This window comes from Schistocerca piceifrons, chromosome 2 (genome assembly GCF_021461385.2).
Source record: "Schistocerca piceifrons isolate TAMUIC-IGC-003096 chromosome 2, iqSchPice1.1, whole genome shotgun sequence".
NCBI classification, from domain to species: domain Eukaryota; kingdom Metazoa; phylum Arthropoda; class Insecta; order Orthoptera; family Acrididae; genus Schistocerca; species Schistocerca piceifrons.
In genome coordinates, this window is record NC_060139.1 from 492,403,419 (window position 1) to 492,430,529 (window position 27,111).

At 45.0% G+C, this 27,111-nt stretch overlaps 1 protein-coding gene across 1 annotated transcript in view; it reads left to right on the forward strand.

Annotated features, from left to right (window-relative positions):
- The first annotated feature begins 6,847 nt into the window (after positions 1-6,847).
- LOC124777022 (cardioacceleratory peptide receptor-like) overlaps positions 6,848-27,111 on the forward strand; it is a 297,735-nt gene continuing 277,471 nt past the window's right edge. Inside the window, exon 1 of the mRNA XM_047252274.1 lies at positions 6,848-6,945. Coding sequence (XP_047108230.1) covers positions 6,912-6,945 — 34 coding nt within the window. The 5' untranslated portion in view covers positions 6,848-6,911. The remainder of the gene's footprint in view (positions 6,946-27,111) is intronic.

The following is a 27,111-nucleotide window of genomic DNA, read 5'->3' on the forward strand; positions in this document are numbered from 1 at the left end:
ACGCTTTGCTACTAAAGGACTATGGAAAGTGTACAAAGTCTGAAGGAAATCAGTGATCCGAACGTCGTGGCCTGCTCTTGTTAGACATTTGTCGTAGTGTGGTACTATCTTTCCGAGATCCTCGTCATAGAAGGTAGCCTCTTGTCCTTTCCGCCAAATCTCTACGCAGGTGCACAGATCGTTGTGTGTTTCAAAATGCTGTCTCACAGCCGAGTACAGTGATGAGAATCACAATAAGCCAAGTCCGGTCTGTACGGTAAGTTATCAAACACTTACCATCGAAAACGCTACTGGAGCGTCTTTGTTGGAGCTTCAGGGTGCGGTCGGACATCAACATGAAGAAGAACAATGCCTCATGACAATGTTCCTCTCCGCTTGTTTTGAATTGCCCTTCGAAGACGATCTCCCCGGATCGTCTGATTCACTCGCACAACAAGATCATCGGTTGGCACTCGCTTCCATACCTGTTTGTCTACATCATGAACATCTGTACGTCTTGCTTCAAAGTTCCTGCATCATTGCCGAACTCTGCCGTTACGTATGACAGTTGCTAACGTATGACAGTTGCTAATATGGGCTGCATGAAATCACGTGGAATCCATCACCATGAAGAACTCGAATACCAGCACGCATTTCACACTTGGCGGAAGGCTATTGCTGTTTTAGGCATTTTCATGGGTTCAAATGGCTCTGAGCACTACGGGACTTAACATCTGAGGTCATCAGTCCCCTAGACTTAGAATTACTTAAACCTAACATCAGACACATCCATGCCTGAGGCAGGATTCGAACTTGCGACTGTAGCAGCAGTGCGGTTCCGGATTGAAGTCCTTAGAAACGCTCGGTCGCAGCGTCCGGCATCTTCATGGGCTGAGAACTGAAAAGTGCGACGTGACGCGGTAGATGAGCGTACAAGAGACACTGCGCAAGACATCTGCGCAAAGCTGCATCAGATTTTCACTGCGCTTTCATTTTCGCGGCTGATTGGGCCTTCAAAAAAGTAAAAGAGCCTTACGTGTAGAAGATATTAGAGGTCCTGTTACGCTTTCTTGGGAAACTCCAGGTGTTACTTTCGTTTTTACAGAACATTCGCCCTCCATTATAAAGTGCTCGGTTACATTGGTCAAACTGTCCTCGAGCCTATCACATATTTTTGAAGCTGATGTATGTCATGGTTTACATTTGGAACGCCTATCGAAAATTAAGAAGTAAAAAGCTGCCTGTCCTTCTGTTTCTACTATTTGCAAGATGCCATGCGTGAATAAAGCAGACTGTGTTTCCTAATTCAACATTTTGTTTCATCTGTAATGGTCTCGACGTAGCGCGGAAGCTTAAATGCAATCTTCCTTTCTTGTGGTTGTCTGTCGTGACAGTGCTAGGTACAGCAACTGAAGCTACCAGTCGTTTTCACCACTCACAGAAAAATTACGTAACTCCCATCTGTAATACCCTTTAAATTCGATGTACCAGACTTGTTCAAATCTTGCAATATTTCGTAAAGCCACTATGTGTACTGTACTTCACGCAACACCTTTGCGAATGGCATTTGTTTTCTTGCACATGTTGTTCCTGCTAAGAAGGTGTATTAGTACACTGATTTGCAAATCTGATGGTCAAGGTAGTTAAAGTAATATAACATATTAACTGCTCGGTGGAAATGAATGAAAGTGCGGGAGCATATTGCCAGAGGACTCAAAGTCACAACTGGTTCACCTCTTACTTAAGCAACAGTCAGCAAAAGGTAATTATTAATGTTGATAACGGCTATAGTGTGGTGTCTGAGTGGGCTACAGCCCCAGGTATCAGTTTTGGGGCCACTCCTGTTCCTTAATTATATAAATGATATGGCCTGTAATATTACAGGTAACTCTAAAATATTTCTGTTTGCTCATGACACTACCTTTGTAGTAAAGGATGTTGTGTACAACATTGGATCGGCTTCAAATAGTGCAGTACATGACCTACGTTCATGGCTTGTAGAAAATAAACTAATGCTAAATCACAGCAAGACTCAGTTTTTAGAGTTTCTAACACACAATACAACAAAACCTGACGATTTAATTTCACAGAACGGGCATATGATTAGTGAAACTGAACAATTCAAATTTATAGGTCTTCAGATAGATAGTAAGCTATCGTGGAAAGCCGACGCTCAGGATCTTGTTCAAAGACTTAATACTGCCATTTTTACTATTCGAACGCTATCATAAGTGAGTGATCGCTCGACACGAAAATTAGTCTACTTTGCTTATTTTCATTCGCTTATGTCGTATGGTATTATATTTTGGGGTAACTCTTCCCGTCCTAAAATAATATTTTTGGTTCAGAAACGGGCGGTTCGGGCAATAAGTGGTGTAAGTTCAGGAAACTCTTGTCGACCCCTCTTCACGAGTCTGGGTATTTTGACCTTGGCCTCTCAATATATATATTCCTTATTGTCATTTCTTGTTAACATTATTAGCTTATTCCCAAGAATAAGCAGCTTTTACTTGGTTAATACTCGGCAGAACGCAAACCTGCATTTGGATCTGACTTCCTTAACTCTTGTGCAGAAAGGCGCGCAGTGTACTGCTGCATCCATTTTCAATAAGCTACCACTCGAATTCATAAATCTCAGCAGTAATCCACGCGCTTTCAAATCGAAACTGAAGAGTTTCCTCTCGGGCCACTCCTATTCTCAATAATTCAAGAACAGTCTTAATCGCATTTATTATTGTTATAATACCGCCAGCCGGTTTCAACCCGACGTAGGGGTCATCTTCTGGGCGTTTACACGATTGGTCGACTGCTGGTGGTGTCACTCCCGTCTACATAACGGCAGGAAACTATTCTGTCGAGTAATTCCTTGAAAAATGAAGCTGATTCTTATTGTATTGTTGACTGCATTTATTGAAACTAATGGACTGACTTTTCTCAGGTTCATGAACATTTATTTTTGTCTGTTATTACTTTTATATTATAATTTCATGAACCGAAACGTTCAATGACCTTGGAGATTTGCTTCTCAATTTGGTCCTACGGAACATGATGCGGAAATAAATAAATAAATAACATGCTGGACGTTTCATTACGTGAGGTCAGCGTGACTATAGCTCCAAATCCGACTGACCCCGCAACATCAGGCAGTTGAAGAAACGGGAAGAGGCAGCTAGCAGTGGAGAAGTTTTTCATTACAACATGGCCTGAAGACAACTTTTGGATCATTTCACACAGGGAGGAATCATTGGAAAGTTGGAAGAAGGACAAAGTGTGACCAGTGTAACTTACGAGTTTGGTATTGCTAACACACTTGTTTGACGTGAATGGAAAGCGTTCCGAATCAAAGGCACTGTTGCCCGATGGAGAGGAGGCGGTCGACCACTGTCAACTACAGCAGCAGACGATCGCTCTATAGTGCAATAGTCAAGGAGAGACCCACGTGAAACAGCTGGTGCAGTTGCAACCACATTTAACAGGAGTGCAACGCAAGCGATCTTATGCTGCTCAGTGGAGCGCTGAGTGCATACGTGTGGTCCCTTTGCCCGATGACAAGTACGTCGTGTTCCAATGACACCCGCTCAGCAGCGGCGCCGTTTGCAGTGGTATCCAGAGCGTAGGGATTGAACCAAGCCGGCCGTGGTGACCGAGCGGTTCTAAGCACTTCTGTCCGGAACCGCGCGACTGCTACGGTCGCCGGTTCGAATCCTGCCTCGGGCATGGATGTGTGTGATGTCCTTAGGTTAGTTAGGTTTAAGTTATTCTAAGTTCTAGGGGACTGATGACCTCAGTTGTTAAGTCCCATAGTGCTCAGAGCCATTTGAACCATTTTTGATTGAACCAACAAGGAGTGGGGTTCCGCTCTCATCTCTGATGAGAGAAGTTTCAGTCTGTGCAGTGACTCATAACGATTCCTCACATGGTGAGAGGGGGCAATACCGAATGCACCCAGGAACTTTGTCGAAGATGATCGGTATGGTAATCCAGATTTTATGGTGTGGGGAGACATAATGTTGTGTTCGAACACAGTACACTGAACGATCGACGTTTTTGTGACACTGTACCCCTTCCCCACGTGCGTCTTTTCAGGCGTGTATTCGTCACTGATCTCATTTTTATGGACGACAACCCGCGGCCGCATCGAACAGCGCAGGTGGACGAACTCTTCAAGCGAGAGGGAATTCGGCGAAGGGACTGGCCTGTCCTTTCCTCCCACCCCTTAAATCTCATCGAGGACTTGTCGGATGCGTTATGGAGAAGTATTGCAACACGTCCGCATGCGTCAGCAACCATCCAACAGTTGTCAACCACACTGGTGAAGGAATAGAATGCCCTACCCACATTATGGTCAGCATAGGCGCGCTCGTTACAGACCCCTCATTACCGTCCGTGGTGATCAGGGGACCATCATGAATCGCACGGACGTCAGTCTTGTCTTTGAATAAAAGTGACATTTTTGTTCGTCTCATTGCGTATTTCTTCTAATCACCTTCTGTACTATAGTAGAGTCTCGATTATCCGATCTTCGGTTATCTGCCCTTCTGTGATATCCGACCCTTTCACCACGCCGGCCGTGCGCCAGCCGACGATAGGTCAGTGACTAACGTGTTGTTTGTTGATACTCAGTTCACTGTCGCCGTCTGCTACTCCTCACTCCTCATCGCTAACTTAGACCTTTAGTGGAGTGGACGTGTTGGACTCTGTTTATTGTAAAAATTTGTGGTGGTGGCTTCAAAACGGAAAAAGGTGGTCGTTTCAATGGTAGAAAAACGTAAAGCTTTAAAAAGAATAGACAATGGTGAAACTTTATTACAAGTGGCGCAAGATTATAACGTCGGGAAAACAACAGTTGGAGACTGGAAAAGGAACCGCAATAAAATTGAGAAGTGGTGTTCTCAGCGAGCAACCTAGGCTGTTTCGGAAGATCGGAAAACTATGAAAAAATGTGATTATGAAAAAGTAGGTGAAGCTTTTATCCTATGGTTTACTCAACATAAGAGATAAAGGTGTACCCATGATGGGACCTATTTTGCAGGAAAAAGCCTTAAAGTTTCGTAACGAACTAAACGAAGGTGAATCTGATTCCACAGCTAGTGTAGGCTGGCTCGACAGATGGAAGAGAAGACACGGAATTCGGCAACGTAATGTCTGTGGTGAAAAGCTTTCAGCAAATTTTGAAGCTGTTCAATTGTTTAGGAATGAACTTGACAAGGTATTGGACAAGGTAAGCTTAACAGGCGATCAAATTTTTAACTGCGACGAGACTGGTCTCAATTACAAAATGTTGCCGGAAAAAGCATTAGCGTCAAAGGCCGAAAAGGCAGCGCCAGGCTGCAAACGTAGCTAACAAAGAGTGACAATTCTCGCATGCAGTAACGCCGCAGCAAATTTGAAAATGAAACTGTGTATGATAGGTAAGCCAAAAAAACCGAGAGCATTTAAAAATGTATCTAAAAATGCTTTGCCGATGAAATATTACAACCAAAAATGTGCTTGGATGAGCTCAGATATTTTTAAAGAATGGTTTTTTAACGAGATCGTGCCACAAACTGAAAAGTTTTTGAAAGCCAACAACTGGTCCCGTTAAGCACTGTTCTCCTAGACAATGCCACTTGTCATCCTAATGAAGATGAACTTCATGATCAAGATATAAAGGCCATGTTTTTGGCTCCAAATGTCACATCCTTTTTTGGTGCAGCCTATGGACCAAGAGACCTTAGAGACACTGAAGAGAAACTTGCTTTCCTCTTTAACTAATGCTATGGACAAGGGAGAAGACATGCTAGAGCAGTTGCGCCGTATTAATTTGAAAGGCGTAGCTTATGGTTCAAATGGCTCTGAGCACTATGGGACTTAACTGCTGTGGTCATCAGTCCCCTAGAACTTAGAACTACTTAAACCTAACTAACCTAAGGACATCACACACATCCATGCCCGAGGCAGGATTCGAACCTGCGACCGTGTCGGTTCCAGACTGTAGCGCCTAGAACCGCACGGCCACTCCGGCCGGCACGTAGCTTATGACGTGGCCCAATCTTGGGAGAGTGTTGGAGCAAATACAACTGCAAAATCCTGGAAAATTTGGCTACAGGAAACTCAAGAAAATTCTTCAGATGATGAAAATGTACAGCAGCAGACCGAACCAGACAATACTACCCTGCTTTCATTGTTACTAAAAGTTCCGGGATGTGTTGACGCCACAGAAGATGATATAAATGAATGGATTGTCCAAGATGAAGAATTTGAAGTGACAGGTGAAGAAATAGTCATCATGGTAAACGAAAAAGAAGAAGACGAAGAAGCGGATGTAGTGGAGGAAAGTCCTTCTCACAACGAAGGACACAAGGCCTTAGAAACTGCTTTACAATATGTAGAGCAACCGGAGGAAACATCGTCTACCGACGTTTTACTTCGTAAGACACTACGTGATTTAGCGGCAAAAAAACGGCAAACAGCAGGCAAACTAAAGACAATTACTAACTTCTTCACACAGTAAATATCTATTCAGTCTAATTTGATTTGTATTGTATTAAATGTTTAACTCATTTGGCCTACTTTAGCTTAATTTTTGTGTTTTTTCGTATTATTTTCCGTGTTATCCGATCTTCCCGCTTATCCGACCTGCCGCGGACGGTTTAGGTCGGATAATCGAGACTCTACTGTACATTGTAGCAGTTTATTGCATGTATGTCTCCATTTTCATCGAGCTTCTTTACTTGCATTGACACATCATGCGAAACTTTTGCACACCAATGCACTTATCTGCAGTGTTATCATCCAGCTAGAAGGACAGCACGCAGGTGGTGACGCGTTGGCTCGGCTTGCCGTTGCAGACGGAGCAGTTCGCCGTGCTGTGGTCGCTGTTCACGCTGATCGTGGTGGGCAACGCCGCCGTGCTCGTCACGCTGCTGACGGGCAAGCGCCGCAAGTCGCGCATGAACTTCTTCATCGTGCAGCTCGCGCTCGCAGGTCAGTGCTCGGCGCCGCCTCTGCTGAACCGCTAGTCAACTTGTACCCAGTGGCGGCTCGCCCACATAGCGAGCAACCACCGCGGGCACTGCTCTCCCAGGTGCCCCACAGACGCAGTGTCAAGTGAAATAAAGATTGACGAGAAGGAGCGAACTGTTTTGCTTGGTAAAAGCTTTCTGTAGACAATATTGCAAAATACCGTCTCGGCAAACTTTGCTGTTATCTTTCAGGCTTCATTTTTTTTGTATATACTAGGGCTGTTCAATAAATCACGATCACAAATTTTTTATGGCCATAATTCCTCGCGCAAAAATTTAATCTTATGACATTCTGTTAGCTTAATGTGCAACAAACACGCAGTATTAGTTTCATTGTTGAGACTCCTGGTTCCCGCCTGTGAGAGGCAGGCAAGGTCAGACGTGTTCAGTATCACCTACCGCTGCAATGGAGGTAACACGCGGGGAACAATATGCGGCTTTAAAAGTCTCAACAAATCTTCAGCTGAGGCCTATACAATGTTAAGGAGGCCTATGGAGAGTCTGCTCTTCCCTAAAGCACAGCTCGAAAGTGGTTTAAAATGTTTAAAGAAGGGAGACAAATGTGGTTGCACCTTCTGGGAAAGTTATGGTCACCTCATTCCTTGATATTCATGGAATGGTATATCAGTATGTTTCATCTGTACAAACATCAGTAACTGGACAATACTACAGGGTCGTCCTTTTGCACATTATCAGGTGCAAAAGACCACATTTCCGTGAAAGAGGCTGTATGTTGCATCACGATAATGCTCGCCCGCATGTTGCTAATGTTGTTGCTGAATATCTTGCAAAAATCAACGTGAAGTGCATCCCTCACCCTCCCTATAGTCCGGATTTAGCCCCATGTGCCATTTTTCTATTCCCTAACATGAAGAAACGCCTTCGTGACAGGCACTATGAATCATCAGACGCATTGGTGAAGGCTGCGGAGGCGATTTTGAAAGTCCTCTCAAAAACTGGTTTCCAGTGTGTATTTGAAGTCTGGCAGAAACGCTGGAACAAGTGTATCACATTCATAGAAGACTATTTTGAAAAGACCCCATCAGAATTAGGAGGATGAGTAAAAGTACGTTGTCAAAAAAATTATGATCATTCTTTATTGAACAGCCCTCGTACACAGGGTGGTCCATTGATAGTGACAGGGCCAAATATCTCACGAAATAAGCATCAAACGAAAAAACTGCAAAGAACGAAACTCGTCTAGCTTGAACGGAGAAACCAGATGGCGCTATGGTTGGCCCGCTAGATGACGCTGCTATAGGTCAAACGAATATCAACTGCGTATTTTTAAAAAAAGAACCATGGACCTTGCCGTTGGTGGGGAGGCTTACATGCCTCAACGATACAGATAGCCGTACCGTAGGTGCAACCACAACGGTGGGGTATATGTTGAGAGGCCAGACACAAGTGTGGTTCCTGAAGAGGGGCAGCAGCCTTTTCAGTATTTGCAGGGGCAACAGTCTGGATGATTGACTGATCTGGCCTTGTAGCACTAACCAAAACGGCCTTGCTGTACTGGTACTGCGAACGGCTGAAAGCAAGGGAAACTACAGCCGTAATTTTTCCCGAGGGCATACAGCTTTACTGTATGGTTAAATGATGATGGCGTCCTTTTGTGTAAAATATTCCGGAGGTAAAATAGTCCCCCATTCGGATCTCCGGGTGGGGACTACTCAGGAGGACGTCCTTATCAGGTGAAAGAAAACTGGCGTTCTACGGATCGGAGCGTGGAATGTCAGATCCCTTAATCGGGTAGGTAGGTTAGAAAATTTAAAAAGGGAAATGGATGGGTTAAAGTTAGATATAGTGGGAATTAGTGAAGTTCCGTGGCAGGAGGAACAAGACTTCTGGTCAGGTGAATACAAGATTATAAATACAAAATGAAATAGGGGTAATGCAGGAGTAGGCTTAATAATGAATAAAAAAGAGGAGTGCGGGTAAGCTACTACAAACAGCATAGTGAACGTATTATTGTGGCCAAGATAGACACGAAGCCTATGCCTACTACAGTAGTACAAGTTTATATGCCAACTAGCTCTGCAGATGACGAAGAAATTGAAGAAATGTATGATGAGATAAAAGAAATTATTCAGGTAGTGAAGGGAGACGAAAATTTAATAGTCATGGGTGACTGGAATTCGATCGTAGGAAAAGGGAGAGAAGGAAACATAGTAGGTGAATATGGATTAGGGGGAAGAAATGAAAGAGGAAGCCGCCTGGTAGAATTTTGCGCAGGGCGTAACTTAATATAGCTAACACTTGGTTCAAGAATCATAAAAGAAGGTTGTGTACATGTAAGAATCCTGGAGATACTAAAAGGTATTAGATAGATTATATAATGGTAAGACAGAGATTTAGGAACCAGGTTTTAAATTGTAAGACATTTCCATGGGCAGATGTGGACTCTGACCACAATATATTGTGTAAGCGTAGGCTTCCACGGCCGTTGTCTTCTTCAATAAAATTCTTCAGGGTATCAGACCGCATCGTCATAATTTAAAATGCGCCAACGTTTCGGCCAGCGTTGCAGCTAGCCTTCATCAGGGCCTTACGTTAACTGCTAAATGAACACACTTGGTTCCTTAAATAGCTGCACGAGAAAACCGTGTCGTTACTTGATTCGCTGTAAAAGGAGGAGGAGGAGGGGTGAAAGGTATGCTTTGTTGGTGTTTCCTTTATTATCTGTCATTGGCTGAAATAGCTGTTTTCTATTGGTCTTTATATTAATCCACCCCATTGGAGGAGACGTACGAATAGCGAACAGGTGATGGCTGTGACGTCACACTGTTTCCATGCTGTCCAGAAGCCGGCTGCGGCGTGCCGTTGCTTTGTGTGCTCGCGACCACTACTGCGGCTCTCCGCGTGTCTGCATGGGCCGCCACGGCTCTGCCGCCGCTCCGTAGCCCTGCTATTGCAGGCAGCCAAGACCTCGGAAGCTTGTACCCGTCCTCTCTATTCATGTTGGCGGGTCTTTTGGCTATTTCTATCGCCTCTCTAAACTTTCTTTTGAAAGTGAGACGCTGTTTCACCAGGTCGCGGGCTTCTTGAAAAAATATTGGTTTCCCGCACTCGTCTCGGTGTTCCGCCACTGCTGACTTTGTGTGTTGTTTCAGGTGGATATATCTTTCATGTTCCGAGAGCCTTGTGCTAATCGGACGTCCCGTCTCACCTATGCAGACTAATCCACACGCACAACCAATTTCATACACGCCAGCTGTGTGTAGTTTGTCAACTGCATCCTTGGTAGAACCGAGCATGTCTGATATTTTGTTTCTGCTTCGGAAAATTGGTTTGATGTCGGCTTTTCGTAGAATTTTGCTTTTGCTTTTTTGAAGAGATGCAGAGACACGAGTGTTGTGCCGTATTCTTTTCGTTTAAAAAGATGTAAACTGCTGAATGACCTTGCTTTTTTGAAGAGATGCAGAGACACGAGTGTTGTGCCGTATTCTTTGCGGTTGACGTCTCACATAAAAACGAACAAGGCGAGGAATATCTGTGTTAAAGCCAGTAAAGCATTGCTACGGGAAAGGATCCGCCACATCCGCATAAGTCTCGATGCTCACAACAGGAATTTGTGTGATCTGCACCTATTTCTGGCCGGAAAACTTCAGATGGAAGACTGGGATAAAGTCGACAGGTTAACCTTTCAGCAAGCACCAAGGACCAGCAATAGTATTACTAACCGCTAGATGAGAAAGTACGACAAACTACAACAGAAAGCCACGGACGAAACATTGACGCTGGACAGGCGACGGACAGTGGTCAACCTCTCCAGCCACACCTTGAGCGAAGCAACCACAACAATTCTGGACAAGGGGATGAATTTCGCAGTCGCACCTAAGCGAGTTCCAAAAGAAGATATCATAGAATCCGTAGAGGCTTCGGTACGTCATCTGCCACAGGCCGAGGCGGAGAAGATCCGGCAGGAAACGGTCAGAGTTCTGAATAAAGCAAAGCCACCGAAGCAAAACATCAACGCTGAGGAGTACCATGCCATCAAGGAACTCAGGGACAACCCCCACTTAGTAGTGGTAAAGGCAGATAAGGGCAACGCCACTGTAGTCTTGGACACAACTGATTACAACAAACGAATGGAAGATATTCTCGCAGAACCTATCTACAAGAAACTTCAGGGAGATCCGACGGCCAAGGTAATCAAAACGACGCAGGCACTGCTCAAGCACTCTAGAATCAACTTCGACAAGGCCAGAAGATTCATCCCGCAAGTGACACAGGCACCAAGGATATATGGTGTACCGAAGGTACACAAAACCGACTTCCCCTTAAGGCCCACAGTAAACAGTATAAATTCGCCGACCTACTACCTAGCGAAAGAACTGGCACCTAGGCTCCGACACCTAGTGCATCAAACCGAGTCCTACGTTAAGGATTCTACTCACTTCGTGTCTCTCCTAAAAGAAATGCGTGTTATGGACCAAGATCTGATGGTTAGTTTCGACGTCAAATCCCTATTCACGATTGTCCCAGTGTCAGATACTGTGAACATCCTAGAAGAACGCGTGGCACCTGATATACGTGAGCTTGTGCGCCACTGTCTGACGACCACCTATTTCAAGTGGAGAGGTCAATTTTATGAACAAACTGATGGTGTAGCTATGGGCTCACCCCTATCGCCTATCGCAGCAGAAATTTTCATGGAGGCATTTGAGGAAACAGCCCTCCAGTCCGCACCATTACGTCCAAATTGTTGGCTTCGCTATGTCGATGATACTTTCGTCATCTGGCCCCACGGAGAAGAGGAGTTACAGAACTTCCACAAGCACCTTAACCAACAGCATAGGAAAATTCAGTTTACAATGGAAACAGAGAAGAATGGGGTGCTGCCTTTTCTCGACGTGGAAGTTTATCGAAAACCTGATGGTAAACTTGGCCACAAAGTGTACAGGAAACAAACCAATAAGGACAGGTACCTTCACGCCTCCTCCCACCATCACCCCACGCAGAAGAAGTCCGCCCTGCACACGCTAACGAAGAGAGCGTACAGGATAAGCGACGAAGAACATCTGAAGACAGAACTTGAACGCCTCAGGTCCATCTTCGGAACTAATGGCTATGGGAAGCAGATGATAGACAGCACCATGTCGACAAGGGAGAAGACTAATAGGGAAGAGGAGAAGGAGGCACAGAGCATCGCTGTGTTACCATATGTACAAGGGGTCACCGAACGTATTGGCAAAATTCTACGAAAAGCCGACATCAAACCAATTTTCCGAAACAGAAACAAAATATCAGACATACTCGGTTCTACCAAGGATGCAGTTGACAAACTACACACAGCTGGCGTGTATGAAATTGGTTGTGCGTGTGGATTAGTCTACATAGGTGAGACGGGACGTCCGATTAGCACAAGGCTCTCGGAACATGAGCGATATATCCGCCTGAAACAACACACTAAGTCAGCAGTGGCCGAACACCGAGACGAGTGCGGGAAACCAATATTTTTTCAAGAAGCCCGCGTCCTGGCGAAACAGCGTCTCACTTTCAAAAGAAAGATTAGAGAGGCGATAGAAATAGCCAAAAGAGCCGCCAACATGAATAGAGAGGACGGGTACAAGCTTCCGAGGTCTTGGCTGCCTGCAATAGCAGGGCTACGGAGCGGCGGCAGAGCCGTGGCGGCCCATGCAGACACGCGGAGAGCCGCAGTAGTGGTCGCGAGCACACAAAGCAACGGCACGCCGCAGCCGGCTTCTGGACAGCATGGAAACAGTGTGACGTCGCAGCCATCACCTGTTCGCTATTCGTCCGTCTCCTCCAATGGGGTGGATTAATATAAGGACCAATAGAAAACAGCTATTTCAGCCAATGACAGATAATAAAGGAAACACCAACAAAGCATACCTTTCACCCCTACTCCTCCTCCTTTTACAGCCAATCAAGTAACGACACGGTTTTCTCGGGCAGCTATTTAAGGAACCAAGTGTGTTCATTTAGCAGTTAACGTAAGGCCCTGATGTAGGCTAGCTGCAACGCTGGCCGAAACGTTGGCGCATTTTAAATTATGACGATGCGGTCTGACACAATCTATTGGTTATGAACTGTAGATAAAAACTGAAGAAACTGCAAAAAGGTGGGAATTTAAGGAGATGGGACCTGGATAAACTGACTAAACCAGAGGTTGTACAAGGTTTCAGGGAGAGCATAAGGGAACAATTGAAAGTAATGGGGGAAAGAAATACAGTAGAAGATGAATGGGTAGCTCTGAGGGATGAAGTGGTGAAGGCAGCAGAGGATCAAGTAGATAAAAAGATGAGGCTAGTAGAAATCCTTGGGTAACAGAAGAAATATTGAATTTAATTGATGAAAGGAGAAAATATAAAAATACAGTAAATGAAGGAGACAAAAAGGAATACAAACGTCTCAAAAATGAGATCGCCAGGAAGTGCAAAATGGCTAAGCAGGCATGGCTAGAGGACAAATGTAGGGATTTAGAGGCTTATCTCACCAGGGGTAACATAGATACAGCCTACAGGAAAATTAAAGAGACCGTTGGAGAAAAGAGAGCCACTTGTATGAATATCAAGAGCTCAGATGGAAACCTAGTTCTAAGCAATGAAGGGAAAGCAGAAAGTTGTAAGGAGTATATAGAGGGTCTATACAAGGGCGATGTACTTGAGGACAATATTATGGAAATGGAAGAGGATGTAGATGAAGATGAAATGGGAGATACGATACTGCGTGAAGAGTTTGACTGAGCACTGAAAGACATGAGTCGATACAAGGCCCCAGGAGTAGACAACATTCCATTAGAACTATTGACGGCCTTGGAAGGGCCAGGCCTGACTATACCATCTGGTGAGCAAGATGTATGAGACAGGCAAAATACCCACAGACTTCAAGAAGAATATAATAATTCCAATCCCAAAGAAAGCAGGTGTTGACAGATGTGAAAATTACCGAACTATCAGTTTAATAAGTCACAGCTGCAAAATACTAACGTGAATTCTTTACAGACGAATGGAAAAACTTGTAGAAGCCGACCTTGGGGAAGATCAGTTGGGATTCCGTAGAAATGTTGGAACACGTGAGGCAATACTAACCCTACGACTTATCTTAGAAGAAAGATTAGGGAAAGGCAAACCTACGTTTCTAGCATTTGTAGACTTAGAGAAAGCTTTTGACAATGTTGACTGGAATACTCTCTTTCAAATTTAAAGGTGGCAGGGGTAAAATACAGGGAGCGAAAAGCTATTTACAATTTGTACAGACACCAGATGGCAGTTATAAGAGTCGAGGGGCATGAAAGGGAAGCAGAGGTTGGGAAGGGAGTGAGACAGGGTTGTAGCCTGCCCCCGATGTTATTCAACCTGTATATTGAGCAAGCAGTAAAGGAAACAAAAGAAAAATTTGGAGTAGGTATTAAAATCCAAGGAGAAGAAATAAAAACTTTGAGGTTCGCCGATGACATTGTAATTCTGTCAGAGACGGCAAAGGACTTGGAATAGCAGTTAATTGGAATGGACAGTGTCTTGAAAGGAGGATATAAGATGAACATCAACAAAACCAAAAAGAGGATAATGGAATGTAGTGGAATTACGTCGGGTGATGCTGAGGGAATTAGATTAGGAAATGAGACACTTAAAGCAGTAAAGGAGTTTTGCTATTTGGGGAGCAAAATAACTGATGATGGTCGAAGTAGAGAGGATATAAAATGTAGACTGGCAATGGCAAGGAAAGCGTTTCTGAAGAAGAGAAATTTGTTAACATCGAATATAGATTTAAGTGTCAGGAAGTCGTTTCTGAAAGTATTTGTATGGAGTGTAGCCATGTATGGAAGTGAAACATGGACGATAAATAGTTTGGACAAGAAGAGAATAGAAGCTTTTGAAATGTGGTGCTACAGAAGAATGTTGAAGATTAGGTGGGTAGATCGCGTAACTAATGAGGAGGTATTGAATAGGATTGAGGAGAAGTTTGTGGCACAACTTAACTAGAAGAAGGGATCGGTTGGTAGGACATGTTCTGAGGCATCAAGGGTTCACAAATTTAGCATTGGAGGGCAGCGTGGAGGGTAAAAATCGTAGAGGGAGAACAAGAGATGGATACACTAAGCAGATTCAGAAGGATGTTGGTTGCAGTAGGTACTGGGAGATGAAGGAGCTTGCACAGGATAGAGTAGCATAGAGAGCTACATCAAACCAGTCTCAGGACTGAAGACCACAACAACAACAACATTTTTAAAAATAGGAACCCCCTTTTTTATTACATATTCTTGTAGTACGTAAAGAAATACGAATGTTTTAGTTGGACCACTTTTTCGCTTTGTGATAGATTGCCCTGTGATTGTCACAAACGTATAAGTACGTGGTATCACGTAACATTACGCCAGAGCGGAAGGTATTTGCTTCGTGATACATTACCCTTGTTAAAATTAACCGTTTACAAATTGCGTGGAAGGTCGTTATCGTGTTGATGCATGGCTATTGTTATCAAAATGCCCAATGGGCGTGTGCTATGTATGCTGCTCGGTATCTTGGACGACATGATCCAAGTGTCCGGACCGTTTGCCGGATAGTTACGTTATTTAAGGAAACAAGAAGTGTTCAGCCACATGTGTTTAGCTGCTGTCGAGGCTAATCCGCACATCAGTAGCAGACAAATTGCGCGAGAATCGAGAATCTCAAAAACGTGGATGTTGAGAATGCTACATCAACATCGATTCCACCCGTACCATATTTATAAGCATCAGGAATTGCATGGCGACGACTTTGAACGTCGTGTACAGTTCTGCCACTAGGCACAAGAGAAATTACGGGACGATGACAGATTTTTTGTACGCTTTCTATTTAGCGACAAAGCGTCATTCACCAACAGCGGTATCATAAACCGGCATAATATGCAGTATTGGGCAACGGAAAATCCACGATAGCTGCGATAAGTGGAACATCACCGATCTTGGCAGGATGATGTCTGGTGCGGCATTATGGGAGGAAGGATAATTGGCCCCCATTTTTTTTATGGCAATCTAAATGGTGCAATGTATCATGATTTCCTACGTAATATTCTACCACCGAGCGAGGTGGCGCAGTGGTTAGCACACTGGACTCGCATTCGGGAGGACGACGGTTCAATCCCGTCTCCGGCCAACCTGATTTAGGTTTTCCGTGATTTCCCTAAATCGCTTCAGGCAAATGCCGGGATGGTTCCTTTGAAAGGGCACGGCCGATTTCCTTCCCCATCCTTCCCTAACCCGAGCTTGCGCTCCGTCTCTAATGACCTCGTTGTCGACGGGACGTTAAACACTAATCTCCTCCTCCTCCTCCGTAATATTCTACCGATGTTACTACAAGATGTTTCACTGCATGACAGAATGGCGATGTACTTCCAACATGATGGATGTCCGGCACATAGCTCGCGTGCGGTTGAAGCGGCATTGAATAGCATATTTCATGACATGTGGATTGGTCGTCGAAGCACCATACCATGGCCCGTACGTTCACCGGATCTGACGTCCCAGGATTTGAAGGATATTTGCTATCGTGATCCACCGACAACGCCTGACAACACGCGTCAGTGCATTGACAATGCATGTGCGAACATTACAGAAGGCGAACTACTCGCTGTTCAGGGGAATGTCGTTACACGTATTGCCAAATGCATTGAGGTTGACGGACATCAATTTGAGCATTTCTTGCATTAATGTAGTATTTACAGATAATCACGCTGTAACAGCATGCGTTCTCAGAAACGATAAGTTCACAAAGGTACATGTATCACAATCGAGCAACCGAAATGAAATGTTCAAACGTGCCTAAGTTCTGTATTTTAATTTAAAAAACCTACCTATTACCAACTGCCGGCCGAAGTGGCCGTGCAGTTAAAGGTGCTTCAGTCTGGAACCGCAAGACCGCTACGGTCGCAGGTTCGAATCCTGCCTCGGGCATGGATGTTTGTGATGTCCTTAGGTTAGTTAGGTTTAACTAGTTCTAAGTTCTAGGGGACTAATGACCTCAGCAGTTGAGTCCCATAGTGCTCAGAGCCATTTGAACCATTTATTACCAACTGTTCGTCTAAAATTGTGAGCCATATGTTTGTGACTATTATAGCGCCATCTGTCACACAGCGAAAAACGTGGTCCAACTAAAACATTCATATTTCTTTACGAACTACACGAATATGTAATAAAAATTGGGGGTTCCTATTTAAACTCAGTTGATATCCGTTTGACCTATGGCAGCGCCATCTAGCGGGCCAACCATAGCGCCTTCTCGTTTCCCCCTCCAAGCTATACAAGTTTCGTTCTTTGTAGTTTTTTCGTTCGAAGCTTATTTCGTGAGATATTTGGCCCAGTCACGATCAATGGACCACCCTGTATATACGAGGGCTGTGCAATAAAGAATGATCATAATTTTTTATGGTCATAACTTCTCGCGCTAAAATTTACTCTTATGATATTCTGTTAGCTTAATGTGCAACAAACACGCCGTAGTAGTTTCATTGTTGAGACTCCTGGTTCCCGCCTGTGAGAGGCAGGCTAGGTCAGACATGTTCAGTATCGTCCACCGCTGCAATGGAGGTAACACACGAGGTACAATATGTGGCTTTAAATTCTGCTTTCGTCTCAACAAATCTTCAGCTGAGGCCTATAAATGTTATAGGAGGCCTATGAGAGTCTGTTCTTCCCTAAAGAACAGTTCGAAGGTGGTTTAAAATGTTTAAAGAGGGGAGACAAAAGCGGATGCATCTGCTGGGAAAGCTATGGTCATCTGATTATTTGATATTCATGGGATGGTATTCAGCATATTGTACCTGCACAAACATCAGTAACTGGACACTACAACAGGGACGTCCTGAAAACCTTGCGAGACCTTATCAGGTGCAAAAGACCACATTTCCGTGAAGCAGGCTGTATGTTGCACCACAGCAATGCTTGGCCGCATATTGCTAATGTTGTTGCTGAATATCTTGCAAAAACCAACGTGAAGTGCATCCTCCCTATAGTCCGGATTTAGCCCCATGTGACTTTTTTCTAGTCTCTAACATGAAGAAACGCCTTCGTGGAAGGCATTGCCAATTGTCAGAAGCACTGGTCAAGGCTGCGGAGGCGATTTTGAAGGACCTCTCAAAAAATGGTTTCCAGCCTGTATTTGAAGACTGGCGGAAACGCTGGGACAAGTGCATCGCATAATGGAGACTACTTTGAGAAGAAGCATAAAAATTATGAGGATGAGTAAAGGTAAGTTGTCAAAAAAAAAAAAAATCATTCTTTATTGAATGGCCGTCGTACATATTTGAAGACCAGAAGGTGACAACAAAATTATTGAAACCGCTTGTCGAAAATGAAGAAGTATTTATGCGATGTTGACCATAGAAAATATTTTACCCGGTAAAACAGTCAACAGTATAGATTTAAAACTGATTCTACTGTTCCGGATTATTTGTACATGATGGTGCAGTACTTTTAAAACTTTCTAAATAACAGATATTTGTGATAACATTGTATCTTTGGACACAGTATTTGTATAAATAGTGAAGGGTCAAATTTCCGGAAAAAATGCATCGAATACACCGCTATAAACAATGACAATTCTTCCACATAGGACCCTTCTGTGGCGACGCACGTCTATCATGTGTTTCTCTACCTTAGAAGGAGCTTTCAGTTTCTTTTTCCGGAATATCTTTCGAGCAGCGCATCATAGCTTCTTTCATCCCTGCTACAACCTCAGGTCGTTGTTATTAGAGAGCTGCTTTCATTCAGGGAAACAGGAAAAAGACCACCGGAGCCGGTTGCTTAGATAAGTGCTCTCATACCGTTTTGCAGCAGGTAGTCGTTGACCATAAAGCTGGTGTGGTTTCATGGATTGTAGTGATGCAGTTTTCAACTCGGCTGACCCTCTGCCCAGTCGTTTTATCAATTTCTACGAGTCCTGCGATCATTCGTACACTTAACCACCCGTCTGAGTTCAACACGACACACTGTATTGGGATAGAGGCTGAGGATACCATTAATTGCCAGGATAGTCGTCTCTAGAATGGCTTGTGCAGGCCGATGAGTTGTGTAGCACCAGCAACAGGGCAGTCGTGGAATGAGAAAAATTCTCTTAGCAAATACACTCTTTATTCAGTGAAACCCTGGTCCAATGGGGACGACTCTTTGGCGTGCGTTGCCCCTCCCAGACAGCCCTGGCTACAGCAGGAAAACACACGGCATCTTGCATGGCCGTGTCAGCATGTCGTCACCAAGCACCAGTGCTGCCTCAGTGGCGGGTGGTAGCCTTGCAGGCATGAGTCTCACGTCAGGAATCAGGTGCATGTGTGCTCGACACCCAGATTCTGTTGTCTTCGGTTAATTGCACGGCGTGCTGGTGCGCGGGTTCTGAACCTTGGAAACCCTGAAGATGGCCAGAAACTGGACGGAGACACACTCTCGGTGGTTCCATCTCGAACTCCAGAAGCACCAGATCTGTCAGCGGCTCATATACTTGCAGCCAGCAGATGAGGCGACTAGACAAAGACGAAGCTTTTTAAAAAACTTTTTTTTTCGCCATTGAGCGCAGAATGTATTTACTTTCACAACTCCCGTTTCGGCCATGGCCATTATCAAGCTGTGGGTTGTGAACGACTGTGCTTCAGAACATGTCGGACTTTAACAATCGTTCGGCGTGTACTCATGTCACAGTCATATCTGCGCCTTATAACTATCTCCATCTCTTGAACGAAAATCCCAATAAACCAATGTTCTTGTGCACTGTCTGCATGTGCGAAGATACATTCCTGTGAAAATAAATATTTTCTGCAGACACTGATGCCTTTTGCCGGCCAAAGTGGCCGGGCGGTTCTAGGCGCTACAGTCTGGAACCGCGCGACCGCTACGGTCGCAGGTTAGAATCCTGCTTCGGGCATGGATGTGTGTGATGTCCTTAGGTTAGTTAGGTTTAAGTAATTGTAAGTTCTGGGGGACTGAAGACCACAGCATTTAAGTCCCATAGTGCTCAGAGCCATTTGAACCATTGATGCCTTTTGAAAAGTTCTAACTGACCGTGAACTCCAACCGTGAGACGTTAAATAGACAAAGTTGATAAGCCCACATGGGACTGTCAACTAGAGTAGAGTATCACTCGCCGTTGGCAGTGGTTGAAGATACTGTTAGGGTTGAGACGGCGAGTATTTGTAGTCTCTGCCCGACATTGTTGTGACAGTTCTCTGACATGAGGTAATTCAGCTCACTGCTTCGTGTGACTCGGATCCTGAACCATTCTGCTTCAGCAATATTGCAGCCCCAGGTACAGGCAGCTAGCTTGCCCGCCCTGTCGCTGGTTGTAACGTGTTCAATTATGGGTGTTGGTGCAACAGCAAACTCGTTGCACAGTGTCCTTATACAGCTAGTAGCCGGCGAGCTTGCGTGGGTTCGTGCTCCACATCCTCTCTGAAGTATTTGAGTTCTAAATCAAAAAATATGTTCCTAAAGTTTGGCGCATCACTGCCAACGTCTCCAGAGGTGGTTCCTCGAGTCCAACACAGGAGTTGACGGCGAAGCACAGCGTGGTAAAACGGTTTAAGTTTAGCCTGAGTGGTACACGGTACGAGCTGGACGAAAGCTCGTAGGTGAATGATCCCAGAAGCGTTTTGAAAGTCAATACGCCCTACGTCGAAGCCGGCTGGACCAAGCGCGCTGCGAGGTAGACTCACTATGGAAAACATGGGACTTATTACCTTTACGCTTAGAATCTTTATTAAGAAAAGTTCACGTATTACAAGTTACACTTTTTGTTCCATTCTTGTCTGTTTTACTACATTAACTGAATTTTCCGCCCATGCTTGACAGGACGTGACAACAATAATAAATAAGATTTCGTAACGTTCTGCAGAGCTATATTTATTAGGTCACGAAGCGACAGTCGACTTTTGCAGGCATAGTCAGGTGGCAACTGAATTTTGCGAAAACAAATAAAATTATGTGCGAGCTACACAGGTATTATTTATAAAGAAGACACAAAATATGCAGAAAAAATATATGTATGATGTTTAGAGGTTTATGTCACACAGAAATTACTATATCTAACTAAAACAGTATAACAGTTTTTATGAGGAGATGCATTTAACAACAGATGGAAAATAAAATTTCATTTACTCTTTTCATCTAATATTTGTACAACTAAAAGTTAATTTAAGAGTGAGGTGAGGGGCGAGGGAGGGGGAAGACTGGTCGTATGAAACTAAGATGGGATTCTATGTCATATGTTCCTTCATTTTCAATATTTCCAGTAGGTTCATCTTTGAAAGATGTCTTGCGAATGTTGAATCTGTCTTTTTTAATCTCCAGATATTCTCATGTTCAAATAACGTAACCGCCACGGCTCTGTATGACTGACCAACAATCACGTTTCTACAGCGCATGTAAGTGATTTTAAACACACCATTCTGTGCGAAAAGTTTCAAATTTCTCTCCACTATTCAATAAAAATTTTGATATGCTATTGGTACCTATTTGCGAGACTGTAACCTTTTTTGGAATCTTATCTGAAATTGAACCAACATATGAGATGGTGCACCATTTTTTTCAGCTACTGGTAGTTCCTGCCGGCCGGCGTTATACATTATTAAGGAAGCTCGTTTAAAAAATTGTTTTCTGATGTACACTAGCAGCTAAGCACATTGGCCTTAAGAGAATCAACGGGAATACAGTTATTCGTTTTAAATAAGATTAGTGACTAATCAAATTCTCTCAGTGCTGTTTTTGCGATCCAGTTTTATGTTCCTTCACAGCGTTGCCTTCAGTACGTTTGTACGCCATGTTCCATTGGGTTTCTGCATTTGGTTATTTCTTTTTTAAAGAGTAATCCAATCCATACATGACAGTGTGCCCATTCTCTATCAACAACTATTGCAGTGTTATTTTCCCAACTTCCACCGCCAAGCACGATATAGGTCACGTTATTATGAGGCCAGCAAAACACGATCCGACGTTTAACTGTTTACTTGTCGAAACAGAGTTTTATCTTTCTGTGAGAACGCAGCTACTAAGTGACGAGTAATTTTAGCGTCTTGATTCATGGCCGGCCGAAGTGGCCGTGCGGTTAAAGGCGCTGCAGTCTGGAACCGCAAGACCGCTACGGTCGCAGGTTCGAATCCTGCCTCGGGCATGGATGTTTGTGATGTCCTTAGGTTAGTTAGGTTTAACTAGTTCTAAGTTCTAGGGGACTAATGACCTCAGCAGTTAAGTCCCATAGTGCTCAGAGCCATTTGAATCATTTGAATCTTGATTCATGGTCATAACGTTAGACAATTAGTTGTTAATATGGCTCAAATGACTCTGAGCACTATGGGACTTAACATCTGAGGTCATCAGTCCCCTAGAACTTAGAACTACTTAAACCTAACTAACGTAAGGACATCAAAAACACCCATGCCCGAGGCAGGATTCGAATCTGCGACAGTAGCGGTGGCGCGGTTCCAGACTGAAACGCCTAGAACCTCTCGGCCTCACCGGCCGGCCTAGTTAGTTGTACATTATTATTATTATTATTTGAGTGTTCAGTCATTTGTCGAGCTTGATGCGTCCCGCCACAAATATCTTACCTTCGTCAAACTCTTCATTTCAGTGTAGCATTTGTTGTATTCCTGTCTTTCCCCAAATGTTTTTGTACTTTTCCTTTTGTTGATGAATTGAATATTTCTACTGTTACCCAAGGTTCCTTCGGTGCTACCTTCCTTGTACCTACACTCCTGGAAATGGAAAAAAGAACACATTGACACCGGTGTGTCAGACCCACCATACTTGCTCCGGACACTGCGAGAGGGCTGTACAAGCAATGATCACACGCACGGCACAGCGGACACACCAGGAACCGCGGTGTTGGCCGTCGAATGGCGCTAGCTGCGCAGCATTTGTGCACCGCCGCCGTCAGTGTCAGCCAGTTTGCCGTGGCATACGGAGCTCCATCGCAGTCTTTAACACTGGTAGCATGCCGCGACAGCGTGGACGTGAACCGTATGTGCAGTTGACGGACTTTGAGCGAGGACGTATAGTGGGCATGCGGGAGGCTGGGTGGACGTACCGCCGAATTGCTCAACACGTGGGGCGTGAGGTCTCCACAGTACATCGATGTTGTCGCCAGTGGTCGGCGGAAGGTGCACGTGCCCGTCAACCTGGGACCGGACCGCAGCGACGCACGGATGCACGCCAAGACCGTAGGATCCTACGCAATGCCGTAGGGGACCGCACTGCCACTTCCCAGCAAATTAGGGACACTGTTGCTCCTGGGGTATCGGCGAGGACCATTCGCAACCGTCTCCATGAAGCTGGGCTACGGTCCCGCACACCGTTAGGCCGTCTTCCGCTCACGCCCCAACATCGTGCAGCCCGCCTCCAGCGGTGTCGCGACAGGCGTGAATGGAGGGACGAATGGAGACGTGTCGTCTTCAGCGATGAGAGTCGCTTCTGCCTTGGTGCCAATGATGGTCGTATGCGTGTTTGGCGCCGTGCAGGTGAGCGCCACAATCAGGACTGCATACGACCGAGGCACACAGGGCCAACACCCGGCATCATGGTGTGGGGAGCGATCTCCTACACTGGCCGTACACCACTGGTGATCGTCGAGGGGACACTGAATAGTGCACGGTACATCCAAACCATCATCGAACCCATCGTTCTACCATTCCTAGACCAGCAAGGGAACTTGCTGTTCCAACAGGACAATGCACGTCCGCATGTATCCCGTGCTCGAGAAGGTGTAAGTCAACTACCCTGGCCAGCAAGATCTCCGGATCTGTCCCCCATTGAGCATGTTTGGGACTGGATGAAGCGTCGTCTCACTCGGTCTGCACGTCCAGCACGAACGCTGGTCCAACTGAGGCGCCAGGTGGAAATGGCATGGCAAGCCGTTCCACAGGACTACATCCAGCATCTCTACGATCGTCTCCATGGGAGAATAGCAGCCTGCATTGCTGCGAAAGGTGGATATACACTGTACTAGTGCCGACATTGTGCATGCTCTGTTGCCTGTGTCTATGTGCCTGTGCTTCTGTCAGTGTGACCATGTGATGTATCTGACCCCAGGAATGTGTCAATAAAGTTTCCCCTTCCTGGGACAATGAATTCACGGTGTTCTTATTTCAATTTCCGGGAGTGTATGCCTGACTGTCCAACATCTATCATTGCTCTTTTTTTTTTTTTACCTGCCTGAGTGGCCGTGCGGTTCTGGGCGCTACAGTCTGGAGCCGAGCGACCCCTCCGGGGTCGCAGGTTCGAATTCTGCCTCGGGCATGGATGTGTGTGATGTCCTTAGGTTAGTTGGGTTTAATTAGTTCTAAGTTCTAGGCGACTGATGACCTCAGAAGTTAAGTAGCATAGTGCTCAGAGCCATTTGATCCATTATTTTGTTCTTTTTTTAAGTGTTCACTTCTTTTTAACTGAACTGCCTTCTGTGATATTCCTTATCCCAGTATCTACAACCTCATCTTTCCTCAGTGCTTCAGTATTCCACTGCCTTTGCAATCAAAATTTCGGAAGATTCTCTTTAACTTCAGTCTACTGTTCTTCATTATTAAATTATGATCTGGGTCTATATCTTCTCCTGGGTATGCCCTAAAATTCAATATCTGATTTGTAAATCTCTGTCAGGCTATGATCTAAGCTGATATCTTTCCGTGTCTCCGGATCTTTTCCAAATATACCTCGTCATCTTGTGATTGTTGAGAACAGTATTTTCTATTGCCATCCGAAATTTTTTGCAAAACTCAATTAGTCTCCTCTTTCATTCTTATTGCTTACCCCCTATTCTTTCGTAATCTTTTCCTCTATTCCTCCCGCTACAGCCGCGTTCGAATCCTCCATTATTATCAGATTTTCATATCACTTTATATAATGAGTTACCTGATCAGTATATTCACAAACTTTCTCTGTTTCTTCGTCTTCTGATTGTGACGTCGACATGTATACGTGAACCTTCGTTGTCGTTTTTGGTTTGCTGTGGAACCTCATGAGACCAGCCTTGTCACTGTACTGTTCACAGTAACTCACGGAACCCGAGTTCCCCACTTTTTCTTCTTTACAACACCTACTATCTCAGTTTTAATAAAAATTTTCGGTAGGTATTACTGCATAATTACTTAGAAAAATACACGTAGGCTACCGTTATGGTGAGTTCGTTATAGAGTTGAAATATTTATCACGTTACTGGCGGAAGTAAAGCTGTGAGGACGGGGCGTGAGCAGCGCTTGGGTAGCTCAGATGGTAGAGCACTTGCCCGCGAAAGGCAAAGGTCCCGAGTTCGAGTCTCGGTCGGGCACACAGTTTTAATCTGCCAGGATTCCGCTGCAGAGTGAAAATGTCATTATGTTAAGGTTGTATATCTATGATTCTATGTGTAAATGCAGCGCCACGACATTTTCCTTGTCCTTGCAACGGACGAATAACAGAATGCCCACATAGAACAGTGCAGCGGAAACGGCATTTAATCTAAAGTGCTCTGATGCACACCGCTAGGATTAGGGAGTTTACCCACTACCGGCCAAATTTCTGTAATAAAAATCCCTGCCGGCCGGAGTGGCCGTGCGGTTTTAAGCACTACAGTTTGGAACCGCGAGACCGCTACGGTCGCAGGTTCGAATCCTGCCTCGGGCGTGGATGTGTGTGATGTCTTTAGGTTCGTTAGGTTTAATTAGTTCTAAGTTCTAGGCGACTAATGACCTCAGCAGTTAAGTCGCATAGTGCTCAGAGCCATTTAAACCATTTTTTTTTTAAATTCCAGCGTCAGGCGGAATTCCATTCAGTTACCAGCACGTCTACCGCTGCCTACATATCACCATAGAACTTGGCCACTGGGTGACGCTAATTACACGCTGCCCATTTCCGGCCGTAAGTGTCATCTGAGCAGACAATACCACAGTGACGTGCGGATCCCGGTGAGTCCTAGACGAGGGCGAGGCCAGGCTGTTGCCGTCGCCACCGGCGCATGCGCACTCACGTCGCTGGGCAGCAAGCAGCAGGAGGCCGACGCAGGCACCGCCGCCTCATCCTCCTCCTCCTCCTCCTCCCCCGCCGCCGCCGCCGCTGCAGCCGACACGGCGCTTCCTGTCCCTTTACGCCCGCGACATCAAAGGCTCGCGCGCTGCTAAACATCAGCCAGGCTCGTTTTATTGAGGCTGTCTGCGCTGCAGGGGTCGTGTCGCTGCAGCTGTCGATAGCACGTGTGTCTTGATGGGAAGTCGCTTACAGTCTAAATAAAACAAGTGACATGACGTTCAAATTGATTCGCGTCTCTCACATGTAAAATTTCGTTATTAAAATTATTTATAGCGCGTATACTGGAAATAGGCTCAACACGAATACGAGCGAAGAACTTTCGTACGACATTTCCATGTACCGTGAGAGCCACGTAACACGTTAACATCTCTTATATTTTGCCAACGGTTCCAGAACGATGTTTCCGGAATAAGTTTTCAGAGGGATAAGTAATTTTGGTTCCGCGTATAACACACGTCACTTTTGTATCAAGCGAGATATTGAAGCAAATATTTTTTCAACGGGAGGATCTAATTTTATTAGCGGCATGCTAAAGATCTAAAGAAAAACGAGTATAGATGTATAACTCTCCTTAATATTACCGTTGAAGCTAAACGGCGTACTAAAGCTGTCGAAAAGATGAGTACCGCTGTATACCACTGGCCATTAAAATTGCTACACAACGAAGATCACGCACTACAGACGCCAAATTTAACCGACAGGAAGAAGATGCTGTGATATGCAAATGATTAGGTTGGCTCTGAGCACTATGGGACTCAACTGCTGTGGTCATCAGTCCCCTCGAACATAGAACTACTTAAACCTAACTAACCTAAGGACATCACACACATCCATGCCCGAGGCAGGATTCGAACTTGCGACCGCAGCAGTCGCACGGTTCCGGACTGCGCGCCTAGAACCGCGAGACCACCGCGGCCGGCGCAAATGATTAGGTTTTCAGATCGTTCACATAAGGTTAGCGCAGCTAGCGACACCTACAACGTGCTGACATGAGGAAAGTTTCAAATCGATTTCTCATACACAAACAGCAGTTGACCGGCGTTGCCTGGTGAAACGTTGTATTGATGCCTCGTGTAAGGAGGAGAAATGCGTGCCATCACGTTTCCGACTTTGATAAAGGTCGGGTTGTACCCTATCGCGATT